General features: G+C 45.0%; 2 protein-coding genes across 2 annotated transcripts in view; one reads left to right on the top strand and one right to left on the bottom strand.

Annotated features, from left to right (window-relative positions):
• Window positions 1-6556, bottom strand: part of LOC309549829 (uncharacterized protein) — a gene marked incomplete at both ends in the record, with an annotated part of 54906 nt that extends 48350 nt beyond the window's left edge. Inside the window, 2 exons of the mRNA XM_082250330.1 lie at window positions 2393-3132; window positions 6398-6556. Coding sequence (XP_082106456.1) covers window positions 2393-3132; window positions 6398-6556 — 899 coding nt within the window. The remainder of the gene's footprint in view (window positions 1-2392; window positions 3133-6397) is intronic.
• Window positions 1-19265, top strand: part of LOC309550260 (uncharacterized protein) — a gene marked incomplete at both ends in the record, with an annotated part of 1652360 nt that overhangs the window by 1002925 nt on the left and 630170 nt on the right. The window lies entirely within an intron of this gene.

The raw sequence follows: 19265 nt of genomic DNA, 5'->3' as shown, positions 1-19265 counted from the left end.
ACAAAGCGCTCAGCATCTGCTACCCCTCTCTACCAATCCCTTCATTGGCTGCCACTTACCCAACAAATTTAAATTAGAAATACTAACGGTAACTTACAAAGCCATCCACAACTCGGCCCCCAGCTACATCACTAACCTGGTCTCAATATTCCAACCAAATCATCCTCTTCGATCCTCCCAATATTTCTTGCTTTCTAGTTTCCTTGTCACCTTGCTCCCACCTCCAGGACTTCTCCCGAGCCTCTCCTATCCCATGGAACTCCCTACCCGAATCTGTCCGACTATCTCTTACTCTATCCACCTTTTGGTGTTCTCTGAAAAATCATCTCTTCAGAGAAGCCTATTCTGCTCCCCACCTAACAACTGTACTTTTATTTTCTCTATCAGCCCATCCCCCCACAGTTATTACCTTTTGTATCACTTGACCCTCCCTCCTAGATTGTAAGCTCTAAAGAGCAGGGTCCCCTGATTCCTCCTGCATTGAATTTTATTGTAATTTCACTGTTTGCCCTAACATTGTAGAGCCTGCGCAAACTGTTGGCGCTTTATAAATCCTGTATAATAATAATAATATATGACTGCCTAGTCCAGCCTTTCTCAGCCAGGGTTCCTCCAAAGGTTCCTAGGGGGTCCTTGTCACTTCCTTGGGCTGTATATGGAAGTGTCACCTATGTAGTCTGTCATCATTGCACCGACACACACAATTTTTTTTTGTTCAATATATTTTTTATTCTAATTTTAATTTTAACAAGAGTGCAAAAAAAAAAAAATGAATAAAATGGTAAAGGAAGAAATCCAATTGGTCAGGAAAATGACTTGTCTGGAATGTGGAGGCGGAGTCGGTAATAATTTGTGTACAATACAATACACAACGTGTTACATTATTATAACAAAGCATTGTAGAAAAGATCACACCATAGAAAATGGGGGAAAGGAGAAAATAAACCCGGATATGAAGGTGACATTTGTGTACGAGGAACACCTTAACAATTACCACCATTTTATTCTCCAGGGCCTCTGCTTTCAGAAAATTTATGTTTGGGGGTTTTATCTAATCTTCAGGGCCAAAATCTGCATTCTATCATGTGTGCAAAAATAATGCAAAAACAGCTCTGGTATTTATGTTCTTCAATGTGTACTGTACTCATAAATACATGGGTATGATCTCAGGGATTTGTATGACCCCCATCCGACATAGGAAACTAAGGGGGGTCTATGCAAAGAATATATTGGGTGAGTGTGACAAGCATGTGTCCAGCCGTGACAAATTCTGCCCATATTCTAATAAACACCGTGATTTCCTATAATCGTCAGCTCCAACTAGTGGCCATAATAAGGTATTAGTTCCTAAATACCTCAATCAGGAAAAATAGTTCAATACCGCATTATGGTCACTAGATGGACCCAATGATCATAGGAAATCACTGAATGAAATAAAATAAGACCAACATTTTTCATGCATGAATGAATGCTTGTCATATTTGGTCATCTATTTTATAAAAACTAAACATGTAAGTGAAGTGGTAACTATTGAGCCAATCACTTCATCAAACCACACATAACAGAAATTATTTAGAGAAAATCAAACAGTATAAATATTTTCCAACCAATAACCTCCACCCAGACAAGATATGTAGAAATATAAAGACAAGCGGTGTTACCTCTCGTGCCGCACTCCGCCATGCCACCCAAACCCACACAGGAGCAAAGGAAAGAAGTTCTCACCTAGTTTATCTCCGAGTTCTCCTTCCCTCCTGTTGGGGGATGGGAGAAGGATGGAATGAAGACAGAGAGACACGCTTCGGGGTCACCACTGGTAAGTAGAGCCTTGAAATGAAGGACATCAACTTCAGAATTTCTGTCTTGTCTGTTTAAAGTTTACTGATAAAGATATATGGGATCTCACAGCTTCTAGCTCTGTAACCCGCTATATCATTATCAGTAACAGTCACACAGACAAGCAAGACATTTGGAAGGCGATTCCTTCATTTCACTGCTCTACTTACCACTCTACACCCCAAAATTTACTCAGCCAATGAAAAGCCAACACGGTACAACACTTCATCCATGTCTCTGATCATCTCTAATCTCCTTATCAATTGTTTCTTACATGAGGAAGATCAGCCATGGAGTATATCTGAAGTGTATATCAGGGTGTGCTTCTTCCCCACATGTCCAGCAACATTCATATAGAAGACATTTCCCACACTCAAGGCACTCATACAGCTCGACAGTTGTGTGGGATCCCAGATGTACAGGAAGACAGGACTTCAGTGAGGAACAATTCCCTCACTCAGGACAGGAAAGCGGCTTCTCTCCCATGTGAGATCGCTGATGTTTGGAAAGAGAGGACTTATCTGAAAAACATTTCTCACATTCAGGACAAGAATACGGCTTCTCCCCAGTGTGAGATCTCTGATGTGTGTAAAGATGGGAGGTCTCTGAAAAACATTTCCTGCATTTAGGACAGGAATACGGCTTCTCCCCCGTGTGAGATCTCTGATGTGTGTAAAGATTGGACTTATCTGAAAAACATTTCCCGCACTCAGGACAGGAATACGGCTTCTCCCCCGTGTGAGATCTTTGATGTGTGTAAAGATTGGACTTATCTGAAAAACATTTCCCGCACTCAGGACAGGAATATGGCTTTTCCCCCGTGTGAGATCTCTGATGTGTGTGAAGAAGAGATTGCCGTGAAAAACATTTTCCGCACTCAGGACAGGAATATGGCTTCTCCCCCGTGTGAGATCTCTGATGTGTGAGAAGATAAGACTTCCGTGAAAAACATTCCCCACACTTAGGGCATGAAAATGGCTTTTCCCCCGTGTGAGACCTCTGATGTTTGTAAAGATTGGACTTCTGTGAAAAACATTTCCCGCACTCAGGACAGGAAAACGGCTTCTCCCCTGTGTGAGATCTCTGATGTATGTAAGGATCAGACTTCTGTGAAAAAGATTTCCCACACTCAGGACAGGGAAAAGGTTTCTCACCTGTGTGAGATCTTTTATGCAAATTGAGACCATATTTAGAACAGAAACTTTTCCCGCACTCAGCACAAGAATATGGCTTCTCTACCCTGTGAGATCTTTTATGCTCATTAAGACGGGCTTTATTACGGAAACACTTCCCGCACTCAGTACAGGAAAACCTCTTATCTGTTGGAAAGCCGGCACCATCCCTCACAGTCTGAGGTTCCTCAGGATAAGAGGAATACGATGGTTTGGCACCGTCACTCACAGTCTGAGGTTCCTCAGGATAAGAGGAATACGATGGTCCGGCACTGTCCCTCACAGTCTGAGGTTCTTCAGGATAGGAGGAATACGATGGTGCGGCACTGTCCCTCACCGTCTGAGGTTCCTCATGATAAGAGGAATATGATGGTCCGGCACTGTCCCTCACAGTCTGAGGTTCCTCAGGATAAGAGGAATACGATGGTCCGGCACTGTCCCTCACAGTCTGAGGTTCCTCAGGATAAGAGGAATACGATGGTCCGGCACTGTCCCTCACAGTCTGAGGTTCCTCAGGATAAGTGGAATACGATGGTCCGGCACTGTCCCTCACAGTCTGAGGTTCCTTAGGATAAGAGGAATACGATGGTCCGGCGCTTTCCCTCACAGTCTGAGGTTCCTCAGGATAAGAGGAATACGATGGTCCATCTACACTGTGTGGTGCCGAATGGACATTTGAGGAAGCCAGGTTTTCTCCTGGACTATACTGTGTGATGTCCTCATCTTCTACTTTACAGTCTGGAGACAAAGTGAGACAATCCTCTGAGGTTTTCCTCATCTCCCGTCCATCTACTAAAATAGAAATACAAAGATTATTAATAGACATCAGCAGATTGGTTCCCCTAAACCAGGACTCCGCCCACATCAGGCAGCTTTGTCTCTGAGGATCTTACAATTCCCCCCTCAAGGTAACTAGTAAATGGTAGAGGGTGACTAGGTGTCCCAGGAGCCACACATCAAGTCAAGACCTGCTGTATGATAGTAAATGGCAGTCTCAGTCTGGACCTACTGTAGGCCACACCTTGATGTGCGGGACACCTACTCACTATCTACCAATATAAAATGTCCAGCTGGTAGAAAATGGGTTTAACAACAGAGAATCCATCATATTATGTGTGTATATAGCAGTGGGTAGAGGGGAGAGAGAAGAAGTCAGGACTATGTAATGTACAACATGGAGTATATCGTGCAGGGGTAAGGAGTATGTAATTTACAACATAGAGCATATAGTGCAGGGGTCAGGAGCATGTAATGTGCAATATAGAGTTTACAGAGCAGGGGTCAGGAGTATGTAATGCACAACATAAAGTATATAGTGCAGGGGTCAGGACTCATAATATTGGTATTCAGTAACCAGTGCATTACATGTATTTGGTGTTAATGACCCACCTGTTCTGATCTCTGTAGGAGTGTCCTCCTCTATAAATGTCCCCGTTATTCCATCCTCCTCCATAGACTGCTGATCATCCCTCACATACCTCTCTTCTTCTTCTGATTTAACCTCAACTTTAGAATCTCTCAGGTTTCCACTCTGAATATAGAATAAAAATGACATCAATTGTAACAATGCAGATAATGTACAGATCCTAATGATACTATCAGTGATTGTTCCTCATCTACCTGATGATGGTGAGGGATGGTGTGACCTTCCTGTGTGGAATCCCGGGAATACAGAGGACGGGGACATCTCTCTGGTGGGTTCCCATTACTGAATCTATCTGTAGGAAACACACACACTGACTGAATACATTGTTTCTATGGGTTTATCAGATGATGGGGGATCTAGGTGGATCCTCCGTACTGCTCTCTCCTTTACAATAAAGTCTCCTCTTACCCGGTGATGTGAGGGGCGGCTGATTCTCCATCATGATGTCTTTGTAGAGATCCTTGTGTCCTTCTAAATACTCCCACTCCTCCATGGAGAAATAGACAGTGACATCCTGACACCTTAAAGGAACCTGACACACACAGTGATACAGTCACCATCCAGACACATCACTTGTCTGTTACTGGATAATGTCCCAGAATTCCCAGCACCGCTCACCTCTCCTGTCAGCAGATGGACCATCATGGTGGTCAGTTCCAGGATCTTCTGCTCTTTGTTCCTCTCAGGTATAGGAGAACGAGGTGAAGGCACCATGGTGGGGATTTGAGTCCTGCTCCATCCCCCTGAGATTGGTTCTCCACTAGACTTCTTCACTACAACACAATCCTACAGATCAGGAGAAAGATAAACAAATAGAATTCATCTGACTTCATCTACATGTCACAATAAGAACATGGTCTATTGATCAGACTAGACAAGTGAGATGTTGTGTGACCTCCCAGAATCCTCCTCACCTCTCTGGTCAGGTCTGTGTTTTATTAATAGAGATAAGAGGGATGTCATGTGACCTCCCAGAATCCTCCTCACCTCTCCAATCAGTAGGTAGATGATCTCCAGGCTGAGCCTTAATAACCTCTCAGTCATGTGACTCCGATCCTCCTCCATCCTCATTTGTGTGGTCATGTGATCTATACGGGTTTCTCTGTAGACAGATAATGAAGAATTAGCTGGACTGCATTGGTTGGACAATATTGGGATGGGAATATAAGGGGTTAAAGGCGGGTTGCCCGTAGTGGCAATTGGAACATGTAGATTGGGTTACTTAGGAGGATCTTTTTATAAAGAGTGGTCACAGGTTCTCTGAGACCATCAAGACCAATGCAGAGCCCATAGCCCTTGATGGGACAGGAGGAGAGACAGTCCACTGCCAGATGGTAGGGCAGTAGAGGAAAGTGCCGGTATTGAGGGATCAGAGGATTGGATAAGTAAATTAGCTTTTTCTGGTTCCCTACACCAAAATGACCATGTAACCTTTGAAGTTGGGCTGCCCCCGTTATACAAGGGTTAAATGCTCAATTGGGGTTTTGGTCATTTTTTGTTTCCCCAGAGATGGGCTTTAAACAAAATATAATTTTCACACAAGATAAAATCTGCATTTTAAACTTGTAAAAACAAAGTTCCCTCCCACAAACACACACATACACAATTATGTCAACCGCTAAAATTGTGTGTCTAAACTCACTACCCAACATGGTGCAAAGACAACGCTGTAAAGGCCATTATTTTTGAGAAAAACAGGAATAATGGCCCCAGAATAATTGCTCTCGACCTAAGGTTAGAGGGGCGGATTCTAGCAATGGAGACGCGAGGACGCTCGCAGCTGGAGTTCCGTGATCCGGGTGGTGCTAGCAGCCGCACGCTGGACAAACATCCCTATACCCCACGCTAAGCAGCAGGCTGTGCTCTATTCCGAAGAGATTCACCACCCGGAGACGGCGGGAGTACGAAAGCCCGGGGGGGGGGGGGCCAAGCAGTGAGTAGAGGCGGAGGTATATAGTAATACCGGGCGGATGAAAGAGGCTGAAACCGGAAGGGTACGGGGGCTGGCTACAGAGTGAAGGAGTAGGAGCTCCGTGATCAGAGTGGTGGTAGCAGCCACATCCCCCCTTCGGAGGAACAGGTGGACGAAGTAATTATGTGAGTAGGTGAACCAGACCGGCATATACCGCATATGAGTAATTCACCTAGCTCTGGAAAAAAGCAAGCCGGGGCCAAAAGTTCAGACATCTCTACATATTTCCTAAGATGCCCAGTAGTTACACGAAGTAAAGTGGGATTGAAGGCATCCCAGAAGCGTCAGACTGTCACTACGCTTGAAACATTGCAAATGGCATCAAAGAGTAATACAATTAAACAAACCGCGGAAGTCATGGTGGAGAGAAATATGATTCAAGAGCAAGCGGGGGAAAAGTCAAGGGAAATTCTGCCACAAATCCAACAGTCACAGCTACCCTCAGCAAAAGAGTGGAGAGACTTTGTAAAACTGATCCCTACAAAGCAAGCCATGCAGGACATGGCATCAGCAATAGTAAGTGACATTAATATAGAAATCAATAGTATAAAACAAAAAATAGACCAGACTGAGGGTAGGGTGGCTAGAATGGAAGCAATATAAAGTGATATGGATGGCAGACTGGCGTATATGGAAGAATCACATGTATGGTTGGAAAAACAAATCGTTCTGTTGCAAATGCAGCAGGACGATATGGAAAATCGTAGCCGCAGGAATAATATAAGACTGCGGGGGCTACCAATGTCAATACAGGCTCCAGAGCTTAAAACTAAAGTCACGGGCATAAATATGGTACTGAAAAAACCTCATATGGAGAAAATTGAGTTCGATAGGATACATAGAGTTAAAATACAGTGACGGATAGACAAGGAGTTAATCCCCGATGTCCTGATAAGGATCCACCTTTATTCAATTAAAGAGGATATACTCAGAGCTGCCTGGTCTAATGGTCCGATTGATTTTGAAGGAGCCAAAATAACTTTATTACCAGACCTGTCACGGAGTACCCTGAGGATGAGGGCATCAATTAAACCCTTATTGGAGATTATTAAAGCGGAGTTCCGGGCACAGAATCGTTTTTTTTTTTTCAATCTCCCCCTAACAATCACCCTTACACATCGATACATCCGCTAAACCTGGTTAGAATGGTGAAATAATGAGTTTGCAAGAATAAAATCTTACTTTATATAATTTCTGATGTGCGGCGCCATCTTTGTTGTGGATTGCCGAGTCCGTTGTGGGGAAATGTCTTCCCTTCTTCCTGATTCCAGTGGGCGTAGGCCTGTGAGTCAAGAAATGAGAACAGTGGTCGGCCGCCCATGTGACTGCAAAGTGCATCATGGGAGGGCCGAGGAAGAGCTCCCAGGATGCATTGCGGCAGGAAGTGACGAGGAGAGCCGAGGCACAGGAGGGAGGAAGTCCTTTGAAAGGTGAGTATACAAACCTCTGTAAACAGGTAAGTGAAAAAAAAAAAACTATGGGAATATCCAATTCTGACTCAGCGGAGAGTAAGGAATACAATGCAGTAATTATTAGAAATTGAATTTTGTGCCCGGAACTCCGCTTTAAGAGCGTGGGAGCTACGTACTATTGGGGACATCCCTTCCATCTGAAGGTGATGAGAAATAACAATGTATTCATATTGAAATGGCCTGACCAGCTCCCGGAGTTATTTGCCTTTTTAGACACTTCCCCAATACCAGTGAGTGATTGGGTAGACATTCTGAGGAATCAGAGCACAGGTATCAGAATAGAGGTACTCACCGAGGCCGAGATGCCGAGAGCGGTTCGCTGTTGCGACTAAGCGCACTCCGCCCCTCTGGAGGTGATACAGAGGGTGGATGGCACAAAGAGGCACAAGCTACCAGCAGGCAGGTAGAGCTTGTGTGGAGGTCCTGTAGAACTGAAGCAGAGACTGATCAGGATCCAGCAGAAGAAGTCTGGAGCAGGCTGAGGGTCAAACACAGGTAAGCAGACAATCCAGGTCACAGGCTGAGGGTCAAGGCACTGGAGATAGGAGACGAGACTAGGTCACAAGCAGAAGGTCAAGGCACAGGAGACTGAAGGTAAATACGGGTCACAGGCAGAGGGTCAAACACAGGTAAGCAAAAGCAAAGTCCGTAAAACAAGCCAAGGTCGGGTCCAGGAGAAGAGCAGAGTAGGTCAGGGTCAATCTGGGTCACAGCAGGTAAATGATCACACAGGAACTCAGGTACAGGAAGCTGAAAGACAAACCAGCAATTCCTCCGAGCACTTGCTCAGCTTTTATAGGCAGCCAGGAAGTCATGTGGAAGTCATGTGGTGCTTGTCATGTGATGACCAGTCTGTAGCTGAAGGTTTCTCTGACAGTGCCCCCCCCGAGGGGCGGCCTCTGGACGCCCAAACTGGACATCAACTCCGGGTGATTCACATGAAAAGCTCAGATCAAGCGAGGGGCGTGTATGTTTCTTGAGGGTTCCCAAGAGTTGTTTTCAGGTGGGTACCCCTACCACTTGATTAGGTATTGGAGAAGTCTACCCCTGTTCCTGCAGTTCAGTATGGCTTCAACCTCAAATTCATTTTCTCCATCCACCTGGACCGGTGGAGGAGGCGGCTCCTCTCTTCCCGGGAAGGGGCTAGGAATCACTGGTTTTAGTAAGGATGCATGAAAAACAGAATGAATCCTGTAAGAGCTGGGTAAGGCCAATTCAAAGGCCACAGGGTTAACCATCCTCTTGATTTTGAACGGCCCTATGAACTTTGGGCCCAACTTCCGTGAGGGAAAAGGTAATCCGAGGTTAGCTGAAGATAACCAAACTTCCTCACCGACCTTGAAAACCGGGTTCTCCTTCCTTCCCCTGTTGTAGTACTTCTTATAGTCATCCTGGGCCTTTTGCATGGTTTCCTGAATCCTTTGAAAGTTCTGTTGGATGGAGGCTATGCGATCTTGGACAGCAGGAACAGATAATTCGGGGGTAGCGTTTGGAAGGAAAGAAGGGTGAAACCCAAAGTTAGACCAGAAGGGCGTTTGGTTGGTGGGTGAATGAACTGAATTATTATACGCAAACTCCGCGTAGGGTAGCAGAGAGGACCAGTCATCCTGGGAGCCAGAAGAGAAACAGCGGAGATACTGCTCCACAGTTTGGTTCGTTCTCTCTGTCTGGCCATTGCTTTGAGGGTGGTAAGCAAAGGAGAGACAGACCTTTATTTGTAGTGCTTTACAAAGTTCTTTCCAAAATTTGGAGGTGAATTGAACCCCTCTGTCAGAAACAACACTGTCGGGTACTCCATGTAGCCTTATTATTTCTTTGATAAAAATGTTAGCTGTCTCCAAAGCAGCTATGGGCAAGAAGTGTGCCATTTTGGAAAGGCGGTCGACAACTACCAGAATGGAGGTGAAACCTTCCGAGGGAGGAAGATCAACAATGAAGTCCATAGAAACTTCAGCCCATGGGCGTTCTGGAATGGGTAAAGGCCTAAGTAATCCCCAAGATTTGGTGTTAGCCACTTTACTGCGCTGGCAAGAAATACAAGAGAGAACATACTTTTTACAGTCCTGCCTCCAACCAGGCCACCAAAAAGAACAGGCAACCAATTCTAAAGTCTTTTGAGTCCCAAAGTGGCCAGCCAGTTTATGGTCATGAAGCAACTTTAACGTCATGGGTCTAGCCTCCGGTGGGACAAAAATTCTTCCTTGGGACCAGAACAAGTCATCTCGTTTCTCCAAGGAGGATATTTCTGGGTCAGTACAATGGCTGGATGCCAATTTGATGGTGGTCATAAGATCAGTGTCTGTGAGCAGAAGGAAGTTTTGTGGAGATAAGATGGTGCTAGGTTCCCTTGACTGGGGAGATTCAGGGAACATCCGGGAGAGTGCGTCTGCTTTCCCATTCTTGAGGCCAGGTCTATAAGAGATATGAAAGTTGAACCTAGAAAAGAAGAGGGCCCACCGGGCTTGCCTGGGTCTTAAGCGTTTGGCTGTCCTGAGGTATTCTAGGTTTTTATGATCGGTGAAGATCATGATGGAATGGGAAGCACCCTCCAACAGATATCTCCACTCCTCCAGAGCGAACTTGATGGCCAACGGCTCCCGGTCTCCCACATCATAATTCCTTTCCGGGGAACTTAGTTTCCGAGATGCGAAAGCTACAGGATGGAGGAGAGCCTTGGGGCCCTGTCTCTGGGAGAGGATGGCTCCAGTGGCAGTTTCCGAGGCGTCTACCTCCAACACAAATGGCAGGGCTGGATCCGGATGCCGTAGGATTGGTGCAGAGGTGAACAGAGCTTTGAGCTTGGTAAAAGCTTCCTGGGCCTCTTGGGACCACTGAAAACGACTGTGTTGGCGGGTTAGTTGGGTGATGGGTGCAACAATGGATGAGAAGCCAACGATAAACCTCCGGTAAAAATTAGCGAATCTGATAAACCGCTGTACCCCCTTTTTGTCTACTGGAGCCGGCCACTCCTGAATTGCCTTGACCTTCTGTGGATCCATTGCGACCCCGTTGGTAGAAATGATAAAGCCTAGGAATTGCACAACAGATTTTTCGAATTCGCATTTCTCTGCTTTAAGGTACAATTTGTGTCTCCTGAGAATTGCAAGGACTGTCTTTACATGAACCCGGTGTAGCTCAATGTGGCAGAAAAAATAAGAATGTCGTCCAGGTAAACAACTAGGAAATTGTCCAGATATTCTCGAAAAATGTCGTTTACCAGGTGCTGAAATGTGGCCGGGGCGTTACACAACCCAAAGGGCATTACCAAATATTCATAATGTCCAAACCTGGACCTGAAGGCAGTCTTCCATTCGTCTCCAGGCCTGATTCGGATGAGATTATAGGCACCTCGCAGATCCAACTTAGAGAATATTCGGGCAGACCGGAAACGCTGAAACAACTCTGGGATAAGTGGAAGAGGATAGCGATTTTTTTATCATTATTTTGTTCAGTTCTCTATAGTCTATGCATGATCTTAGGGAACCATCTTTCTTTTCCACAAAGAAGATGCCGGCTCCGGCCGGTGAAGATGATGGACGAATGAAACCCTTATCCAAGTTCTCATAAATATACGTCTTAAGAGCCGCTAGTTCAGTCTCTGATAGTGGAAAGATGCGGCCAAAGGGTATTTTGGAACCAGGTAGCAAATCAATGGGGCAGTCGTAAGACCGATGGAGGTGGTAGGCAATCAGCTTTTTGTTTATCAAAGACATCTCTAAATTCAAGATATACCGGAGGGACGTGCTGGAGATTGTCAGGTCTAGGTGCTACGGTTAAACAGGCGGCTGGAGCTGGAGGAAGGCAATGCTGGGAACAGTAGGGAGAGGAGAAGGAGACTTTCTTCTTGTTCCAATTGATGTCAGGTTCATGTGCCTGTAGCCAGGGGAGCCCCAAAATGATGGGGAACATGGGGGAGAAGATGATGTCAAAGCTTAGAAGCTCCTGGTGGCCGGAGTCCGTGGTGACAAGGATGGGCCTTGTCTGTTGTGTGACAAATCCAGAGCGAGGGAGAGACCCATCAGCCAGGTAGACTTGGAGGCCTTGTTCTTTGGTTTGCAGTGGAATGTGTAGTTTTTGGGTCAGTGAAGTGTCTAGAAAACAACTACAGGCTCCGGAATCAATAATTGCTGGTAGATGAACTTCCTTTTCCATTAGCTGTAAGGAGACAGAGAGGGTGACATAAGTCTGGGATAAACCAGGGTTTTGAAAGTTCATGAAAAACTGCGAGCGTGACTTACTGGGTCTCACGGGGCAGGTACGCAGAAAATGTCCAGTTCCCCCACAGCACAGACAGAGATTGGCCTGTCGCCGTCATTGCTTCTCTTCAGGGGCAAGAGGAGCACGGACCAATCCAAGCTGCATGGGCTCAGCCTCTGGAGCAGAGATGACAGGAGTCACTGGAAAGGATGGGTGAACGGGAGAAGGTTTAGGGAGCATCCAACTAGGTCAAGGACCCTGGGAGCGATCAGAGCGCCGCTCGCGCATGCGCCTGTCTAGCTTGGTAGCGGATTGGATTAAATCCTCCAAAGTGGCAGGGGTTTCAATCCTGGCCAACTCATCTTTCAAAGCTTCTGACAGCCCCTGGCGGTACTGGTATTTAAGAGCGGGTTCATTCCACCCTGTGTCAGCTGGCCATTTTCGAAATTCAGCAGTGTAGTCCTCCACTGGTCTCTTTCCTTGAGACAGGGAGTGTAGCACGGCTTCTGCAGTAGCGGTGCGTTGGGGGTCGTCATATAGTTGAGACCTACTTTCAAAGAAAAGGTCCAAAGAATTCAGAAGAGAGCTCCTCTGTTCCATCAGGCTGTGGGCCCAGGCCTGCGGCTCTTCGGTCAACAGGGAGATGACAAATCCCACCTTAACTACTTCGGACGAAAAAGTCCTGGGCTGAAGGGCTAAGTACAAGGAGCAGGCATTTTTGAAGGCCCGGAACTTTTTGCGATCGCCTGAAAAACGCTCCGGTGTGGGAACCCTGGGCTCAGGGGTAGCCATGATCACTGTGGGGCTTGATGCAGCTTGAGAAGAGGAGGCTCCACTGGTGGGCGCAGGGGCTGCGGCTGTTGATGCAGGTGACCCTGAAAGTTGCTGGAGACGACCGTCAATCTGGGCATAGCCTTCCTGCAGTTTCTGGACTGCATCAGTGAGGGTTGTGACTAGAGCTGCACGATTCTGGCCAAAATGAGAATCACGATTTTTTAGCTTGGAATAAAGATCACGATTCTCTCACGATTCTCTGTGTAACAAAAAAAAAATTGGGATAACTTTACTGTTACGTTTTTTTTTTTTTATTCATTAAAGTCTATTAATTGCGTTTGAAAGACTGCTGCGCAAATACAGTGTGACATAAAATATTACAACAATCGCCATTTTATTCTGTAGGGTCTCTGCTAAAAAAAATATATAAAATGTTTGGGGGTTCTAAGTACTTTTCTAGCAAAAAAAAAATGATTTTAACTTGCAAGCAACAAATGTCAGAAAAAGATCCAGTCTTTAAGAGGTTAAACTTCCTTTCTCCCTGGCAGAGGGAAGGAAAAGATACAATGTAATCATTTTGTTTATAGTTACTGGGAGACTATGCTGATAGCCATTTGCTGGGAGGCTTTTTTTTTTTTTCCACAGCTGTTCTCTCTGCTATGCAAAGAATCGAGCATATTTCAGGGTTAGATCGTCAGGAGGGGTGAATCGAGATCGCGATTTTCATACGATTAATCGTGCAGCTCTAGTTGTGACCTGCTGGCACAGGATCTCAAGAGGAGAACGCGCTCTGTCGGCCTCTGACATGGCTGGTTTGTACTATCAGAATAGAGGTACTCACCAAGGCCGAGATGCCGAGAGCGGTTCGCTGTTGCGACTAAGCGCACTTCGCCCCTCTGGAGGTGATACAGAGGGTGGATGGCACAAAGAGGCACAAGCTACCAGCAGGCAGGTAGAGCTTGTGTGGAGGTCCTGTAGAACTGAAGCAGAGACTGATCAGGATCCAGCAGAAGAAGTCCGGAGCAGGCTGAGGGTCAAACACAGGTAAGCAGACAATCCAGGTCACAGGCTGAGGGACAAGGCACTGGAGATAGGAGACGAGACTAGGTCACAAGCAGAAGGTCAAGGCACAGGAGACTGAAGGTAAATCCGGGTCGCAGGCAGAGGGTCAAACACAGGTAAGCAAAAGCAAAGTCCGTAAAACAAGCCAAGGTCGGGTCCAGGAGAAGAGCAGAGTAGGTCAGGATCAATCCGGGTCACAGCAGGTAAATGATCACACAGGAAACAGGAACTCAGGTACAGGAAGCTGAAAGACAAACCAGCAATTCCTCTGAGCACAGCTTTTATAGGCAGCCAGGAAGTCATGTGGAAGTCATGTGGTGCTTGTCATGTGATGACCAGTCTGCAGCTGAAGGTTTCTCTGACAACAGGGATGTATAATCCCAAACAACCCGCAGGAATTAGAAGAGGACAAGAAAGGCCTCGGTGAGAGGTCAACATGAGTATTGTACAAGACACATAGGCCCGCTCAATCATTCGATTTTTTTTTTTTTTTTTTTTTATCCTCCCTTAGCTTAGCTATGTGTTGGAAAGAGGAAGGGATGATTTTTTTTCTTTTTGCTGCTCCTTCTTTTTTGCTTCTTTGCTCCCTCAGCCCCGTGGGGGCTTTCGTGGACAGAAAATATACTTGTGGAGGGTGAGGAGGGGAGGTTGGGGAAAAGGCCGGATATGTATATACGATTTTTGATTTAGGTGGGGTCCCTGACCCTCCTTATCTATCCGTAGGTAGAGCTATTGGTGTGATATAAGTGATGTAGAGGGCCCCCCTTCTTTTTTTTTTTTTCCTCCCCCAATGGGGTATAAGCCAGCTGATTTTCTTTTGCCTTAATTAGGCCGCCTGCACACAATGTTGAGGTGGGTTTGCCTTTTTTTTTTTTTTTTTCCTTCACATCATAACTTTATTACACCAAAAAAAAAAAGGAAAAATATATTTTTTGGGGGTCTTTTTTTTTTTTGGAACACTAAAGGAATAAGGTATATCTGTTTGAGAATTAGGGACATGAGGGAGTAGAATTGGCTTGCTCTCTTCTTTCCCTTTTATGTTTTTTAGAGGTTAGGGTTTTTTTTTTTTTTTTTTGTGTGGGGTTTTTGTCACATATGATCACTGGGGATTGAAGTATTCGCTATGCAATGTGTGTTTTTGCTTTTGGGGTTGTGGCTTGATAAATTTTCCCCTTCTTCTTTTTTTTTTTTTTTCCACGTGTTTTTTTTTTTTAGATATATTATGTTTTTTATTATTATGAATAATTCCTTAGTGTCTCCTTCGGAGACAAGAAACACGGTGAAAGGTTGATTCCAGCTAAACGAGCTGGTCTGAATGTAAAGCACAATGCAATGATGGGGAAGGGGGTAAGGGGTAGGGGGGTCTAAGGGAATAGGAGCGGTCAGGGTGGAGAGTCAGGGTCAGGGGAGGAGAGGGTAGAGTGGGGAGGGGGGGAGAGGGAAGGGAGGAGAGAATTATATGAGGAAAAGGAAGGGAAGGAGTAGAGGAAGGAGGACAGAGAGGGTTTTTTTTTTGTGTGTCCCTTTCTACTTCGCAATATTTTCACATGACTTAGTAGGAATGGAATAGGGAGGGGAGGGAAGAAAAGAAGTAAGATAAGTTAAGGACAAGAGAAGATAGAGCGGGATGGGAGGATGAGAATAGTGGGGAAGGGAGAATATAGGAAAATGGAAAACGAGGCTGCCCTCCACAGGATCACGGCTCCATATAGGGAGCTTTTTTCTATCATTATCAACCTGAGAGTAGTGACCTGGATTGAAAGTGTGGTTGTTATATGTATATAGGAAATTCATTTGAAAATTTTTGTGTCTGTCACGTCTTCTTGCTAACTAAAGCCCCTCAATAGGTAGCGCCTGGGTGCGCTGGGTTAGAATAACCGTTAGAGAGGGGGAGGGAGGGAAGTGTGTGGGTCCCCCCCCCCCCTTATAATTTTAATTTAATTTTTTTTTTTGTCTCCCTTGGTACTGAGGGGGGAGGGAGGGTCGAGATCCATAGTGATGGCACCGACTAGGGGAGAGGTGCAAAAGAAGACATTAGGATGTAAATTTATAACTTATAATGTGCAGAAGCGTAAGAGACTACTGGGTGATCTTAAAAGAGATGCTACGCATGTAGCATTTATTCAGGAGACATACTTCAGGAAAGATGCAGTACCAAAGTTTGGAAACAGGGACTATCCGTGGTCGTACCATTCTACATCGCCTATATCCAAGTCAAAGGGGGTGAGTATATTAATCTCCGGCTCTTTGACTTGGAGTCTGAAAGAAGAACTAGCAGACCCACTAGGGAGATATCTCTTGGTAAAAGGGAAAATAGGACGAGCAGAGGTAACCCTCCTGAATGTTTATTTTCCCAATTCAGATCATTTAGCATTTCTTCAGAAACTAGTACCAATTGTGATGGAATTCCATGAGGGACATCTTGTAATGGGAGGGGATTTTAATTATGCTGCAGAACCGCTAATAGACACCTCAAAGAAAAGGTCAAGCATTTCATATGCAAAACTAAGAAAGATGCAACGAGAGATTTCTCTTCTGGGGTTGGTAGACCCGTGGAGAACAATGAACCCAGCAGAGAGAAACTACACGTACTATTTGTCAATACACGACACATATAGTCGGATTGACAGAATCATGGTGCAACAAGCAGATCTGCCATTGGTGACAGCTTCAGATATAGGGGATTTCTCAATCTCAGACCATTTTCCAGTATCTGTGTCTATACAGTGGGAGTCTAAGACTCAGAGACCAATGTCTTGGCGAATAAATGAGGCAGTGTTACAATCTGCAGAAGATGTAGGAGTGATAGAGGAGGCCTTAGATCATTACTTTAAGGAAAACACTTCAGAGCCCATTGCACCCTCAGTTATCTGGGAAGCGCATAAGTGCGTAAAGGGGGGTAATAATTCAACTGGGTTCACAACGGAAAAGAGAAAGAGAAGCTAAAATCAGGGAATATTTGAGTAAGATAGAACAGCTGAGTAGGCTACATAAAAATACACTCGCAGAGACACACCTGGCACCCCTTACACAGGTAAGGGAGGAATTAAATAGTTTCAAAAGACTATGCGGAGTATGATGTGGGCAAAAAGGTACTTTTATGAATATTCCAACAAACCAGGGGCACTACTAGCTAGAGCAATCAGGGGACCGAATAGAAGAACTCAGATAACATGTATAAGGGACATGAGGGGAGGGGCGGTAAACACATCTGCAGATATAGCAGAAGAGTTCCGTTCCTACTTCCATTCCCTATATAACCTGCCGGAAGTGGGGGGAGGGAGATCTAATGTGAAAAAAAGGGAACAGATAGACAAGTACTTACGAGAATCAGGTATGAAGACATTATCAGAGGAACAAGCACTCACATTAGAGGACAAGATTTCGGGAGAAGAGATATCAATTGCACTCGCACAATCCAGATCACATAAAGCGCCTGGCCCGGACGGCCTTACTTTAACGTACTACCAGAAATTCTGGGAGCGATTAAAAAAGCCCTTATTATTACACTTTAATGAAATTGGAAAGGGGGAAAATTTCCCCCCGGACTTGCTGAGGGCACATATAACCCTAATCCATAAAGAGGGGAAAGATCCCCTTCTATGTGCCAACTATCGGCCTACATCGCTGATAAATGTGGACACTAAACTGTACTCGCGAATTCTGGCAAATCGTATCTTACCGTATATAAAGGAACTGGTACACTATGACCAAGTGGGATTTGTACCGTCCCGGGAAGCCCGGGACAATACAATCCGAACAATTGATTTGATACATCGGGCAAGAATAACACAGAAGAAATTAGTTCTTCTAGCTGCAGATGCAGAGAAAGCTTTTGACAGGGTGGCGTGGGATTTTATCCGCGCCACCCTGTCATATATAGGGCTGGGTCTGCAAATGAGACAGTATATTATGGCTCTGTATAATTCACCCACAGCAGCGGTGCGAGTAAATGAGTGGAGGTCAGATTATTTTACAATAAATAACGGCACCCGGCAAGGGTGCCCATTGTCCCCACTTATTTTTGTCTTGTGTTTGGAGTCATTGCTGTGTAGGGTGCGGAGCACGCCGGATATAGCGTGAGTACAAATTGGAGGGGAACAGCACAAAGTAGCCGCATTTGCGGATGATCTGTTATTTTTTGCAACTAATCCAAGCATAATGCTCCCGAGTATCTTAGAGGCTTTGCGGGTATATAGCAATCTTTCAAATTACAAGATAAACTTAACTAAATCAGAGGCACTTAACATATCGTTATCCACCCAAGAAGAGAAGTTATTACGATTATCATTTCCGTTTCAGTGGGCTACAGATAAACTAAAGTATCTAGGGATATAGATAACATCGGACCCTTTAGAATTGTATAGAAAGAATTATCTACCCCTAATAGAAAAGATTAGGACAGATCTTCGAGCATGGCAATTATTAGCATTAACATGGTTCGGTAGATGTAGCGTACTCAAGATGAATGTGCTACCCCGAATCTTGTATATTATGAAAGCAATACCGATTGAGGTTCCATTAGCATTTTTTCCAAACAATAAAGGGTCTATTCCCTTCCTACATATGGGCAAATAAGGCCCCCCTAATCAGGATGCAGACAATGTTTCTCCCTAAAGCTAGAGGGGGCATTGGGGTGCCAGATATTCTAAAATATTACAGAGCTATACATCTAGGTAGGGTGACAGATTGGCACTGTAGTAGAATGTCTAAATGATGGGTGAATGTGGAGATGTCCCCTCCAGCTCCCTGGTCAGTGTATGAAGCAAAAAATGAGATTTATAAACATCCGACAGTGGGCGCAACACTAAAAGAGACAAGAAGAATCCAGAGGCATTGGAGGATAGCTCCAGATCCGTCACCAATGATATCACTAGTAGGAAACCCAGACTTTCCTCCAGGATGTGTAAATGGCAGAGTAAGGAAGCTGGAGCAGGAGGGTAGATCACGTATCTATGAGATTTGGAAAAATGGCCCTATACCCTCTAGCGAGGAGATCAGGGAGGCAATAGATGGTCCACTAGATTATTTTAGTGCCTATCAAATACACCATTTCCTTAAGGCAGTGCAGCAAAAGGGGTATGTACCACGAGAGTTGACGTATTTTGAAAATATGTGCAGAACAGGTGAAAATACTGGCCATTTGATCTCGGTATTTTATGCACAATTAACAGAAGAAATAGAAGAACAGCATCTGCGGTTTATACAAAAATGGGAACAGGAATTAAATGTGTCATGGACCAGAGAACAAGTCAATAAAATCTTAGGACTGGTCCATAAATCCTCAATGGACAGCAAAATTCAAGAAACAGGATACAAAATATTGACTAGATGGTATAGAGTTCCAGCAGTAT

Source organism: Pelophylax lessonae (assembly GCF_965119305.1).
Source record: "Pelophylax lessonae genome assembly, chromosome: 3".
NCBI classification, from domain to species: Eukaryota; Metazoa; Chordata; class Amphibia; order Anura; family Ranidae; genus Pelophylax; species Pelophylax lessonae.
Note: the sequence above shows the minus strand (reverse complement) of the source record. Positions and strands in the feature narration are given on the sequence as shown.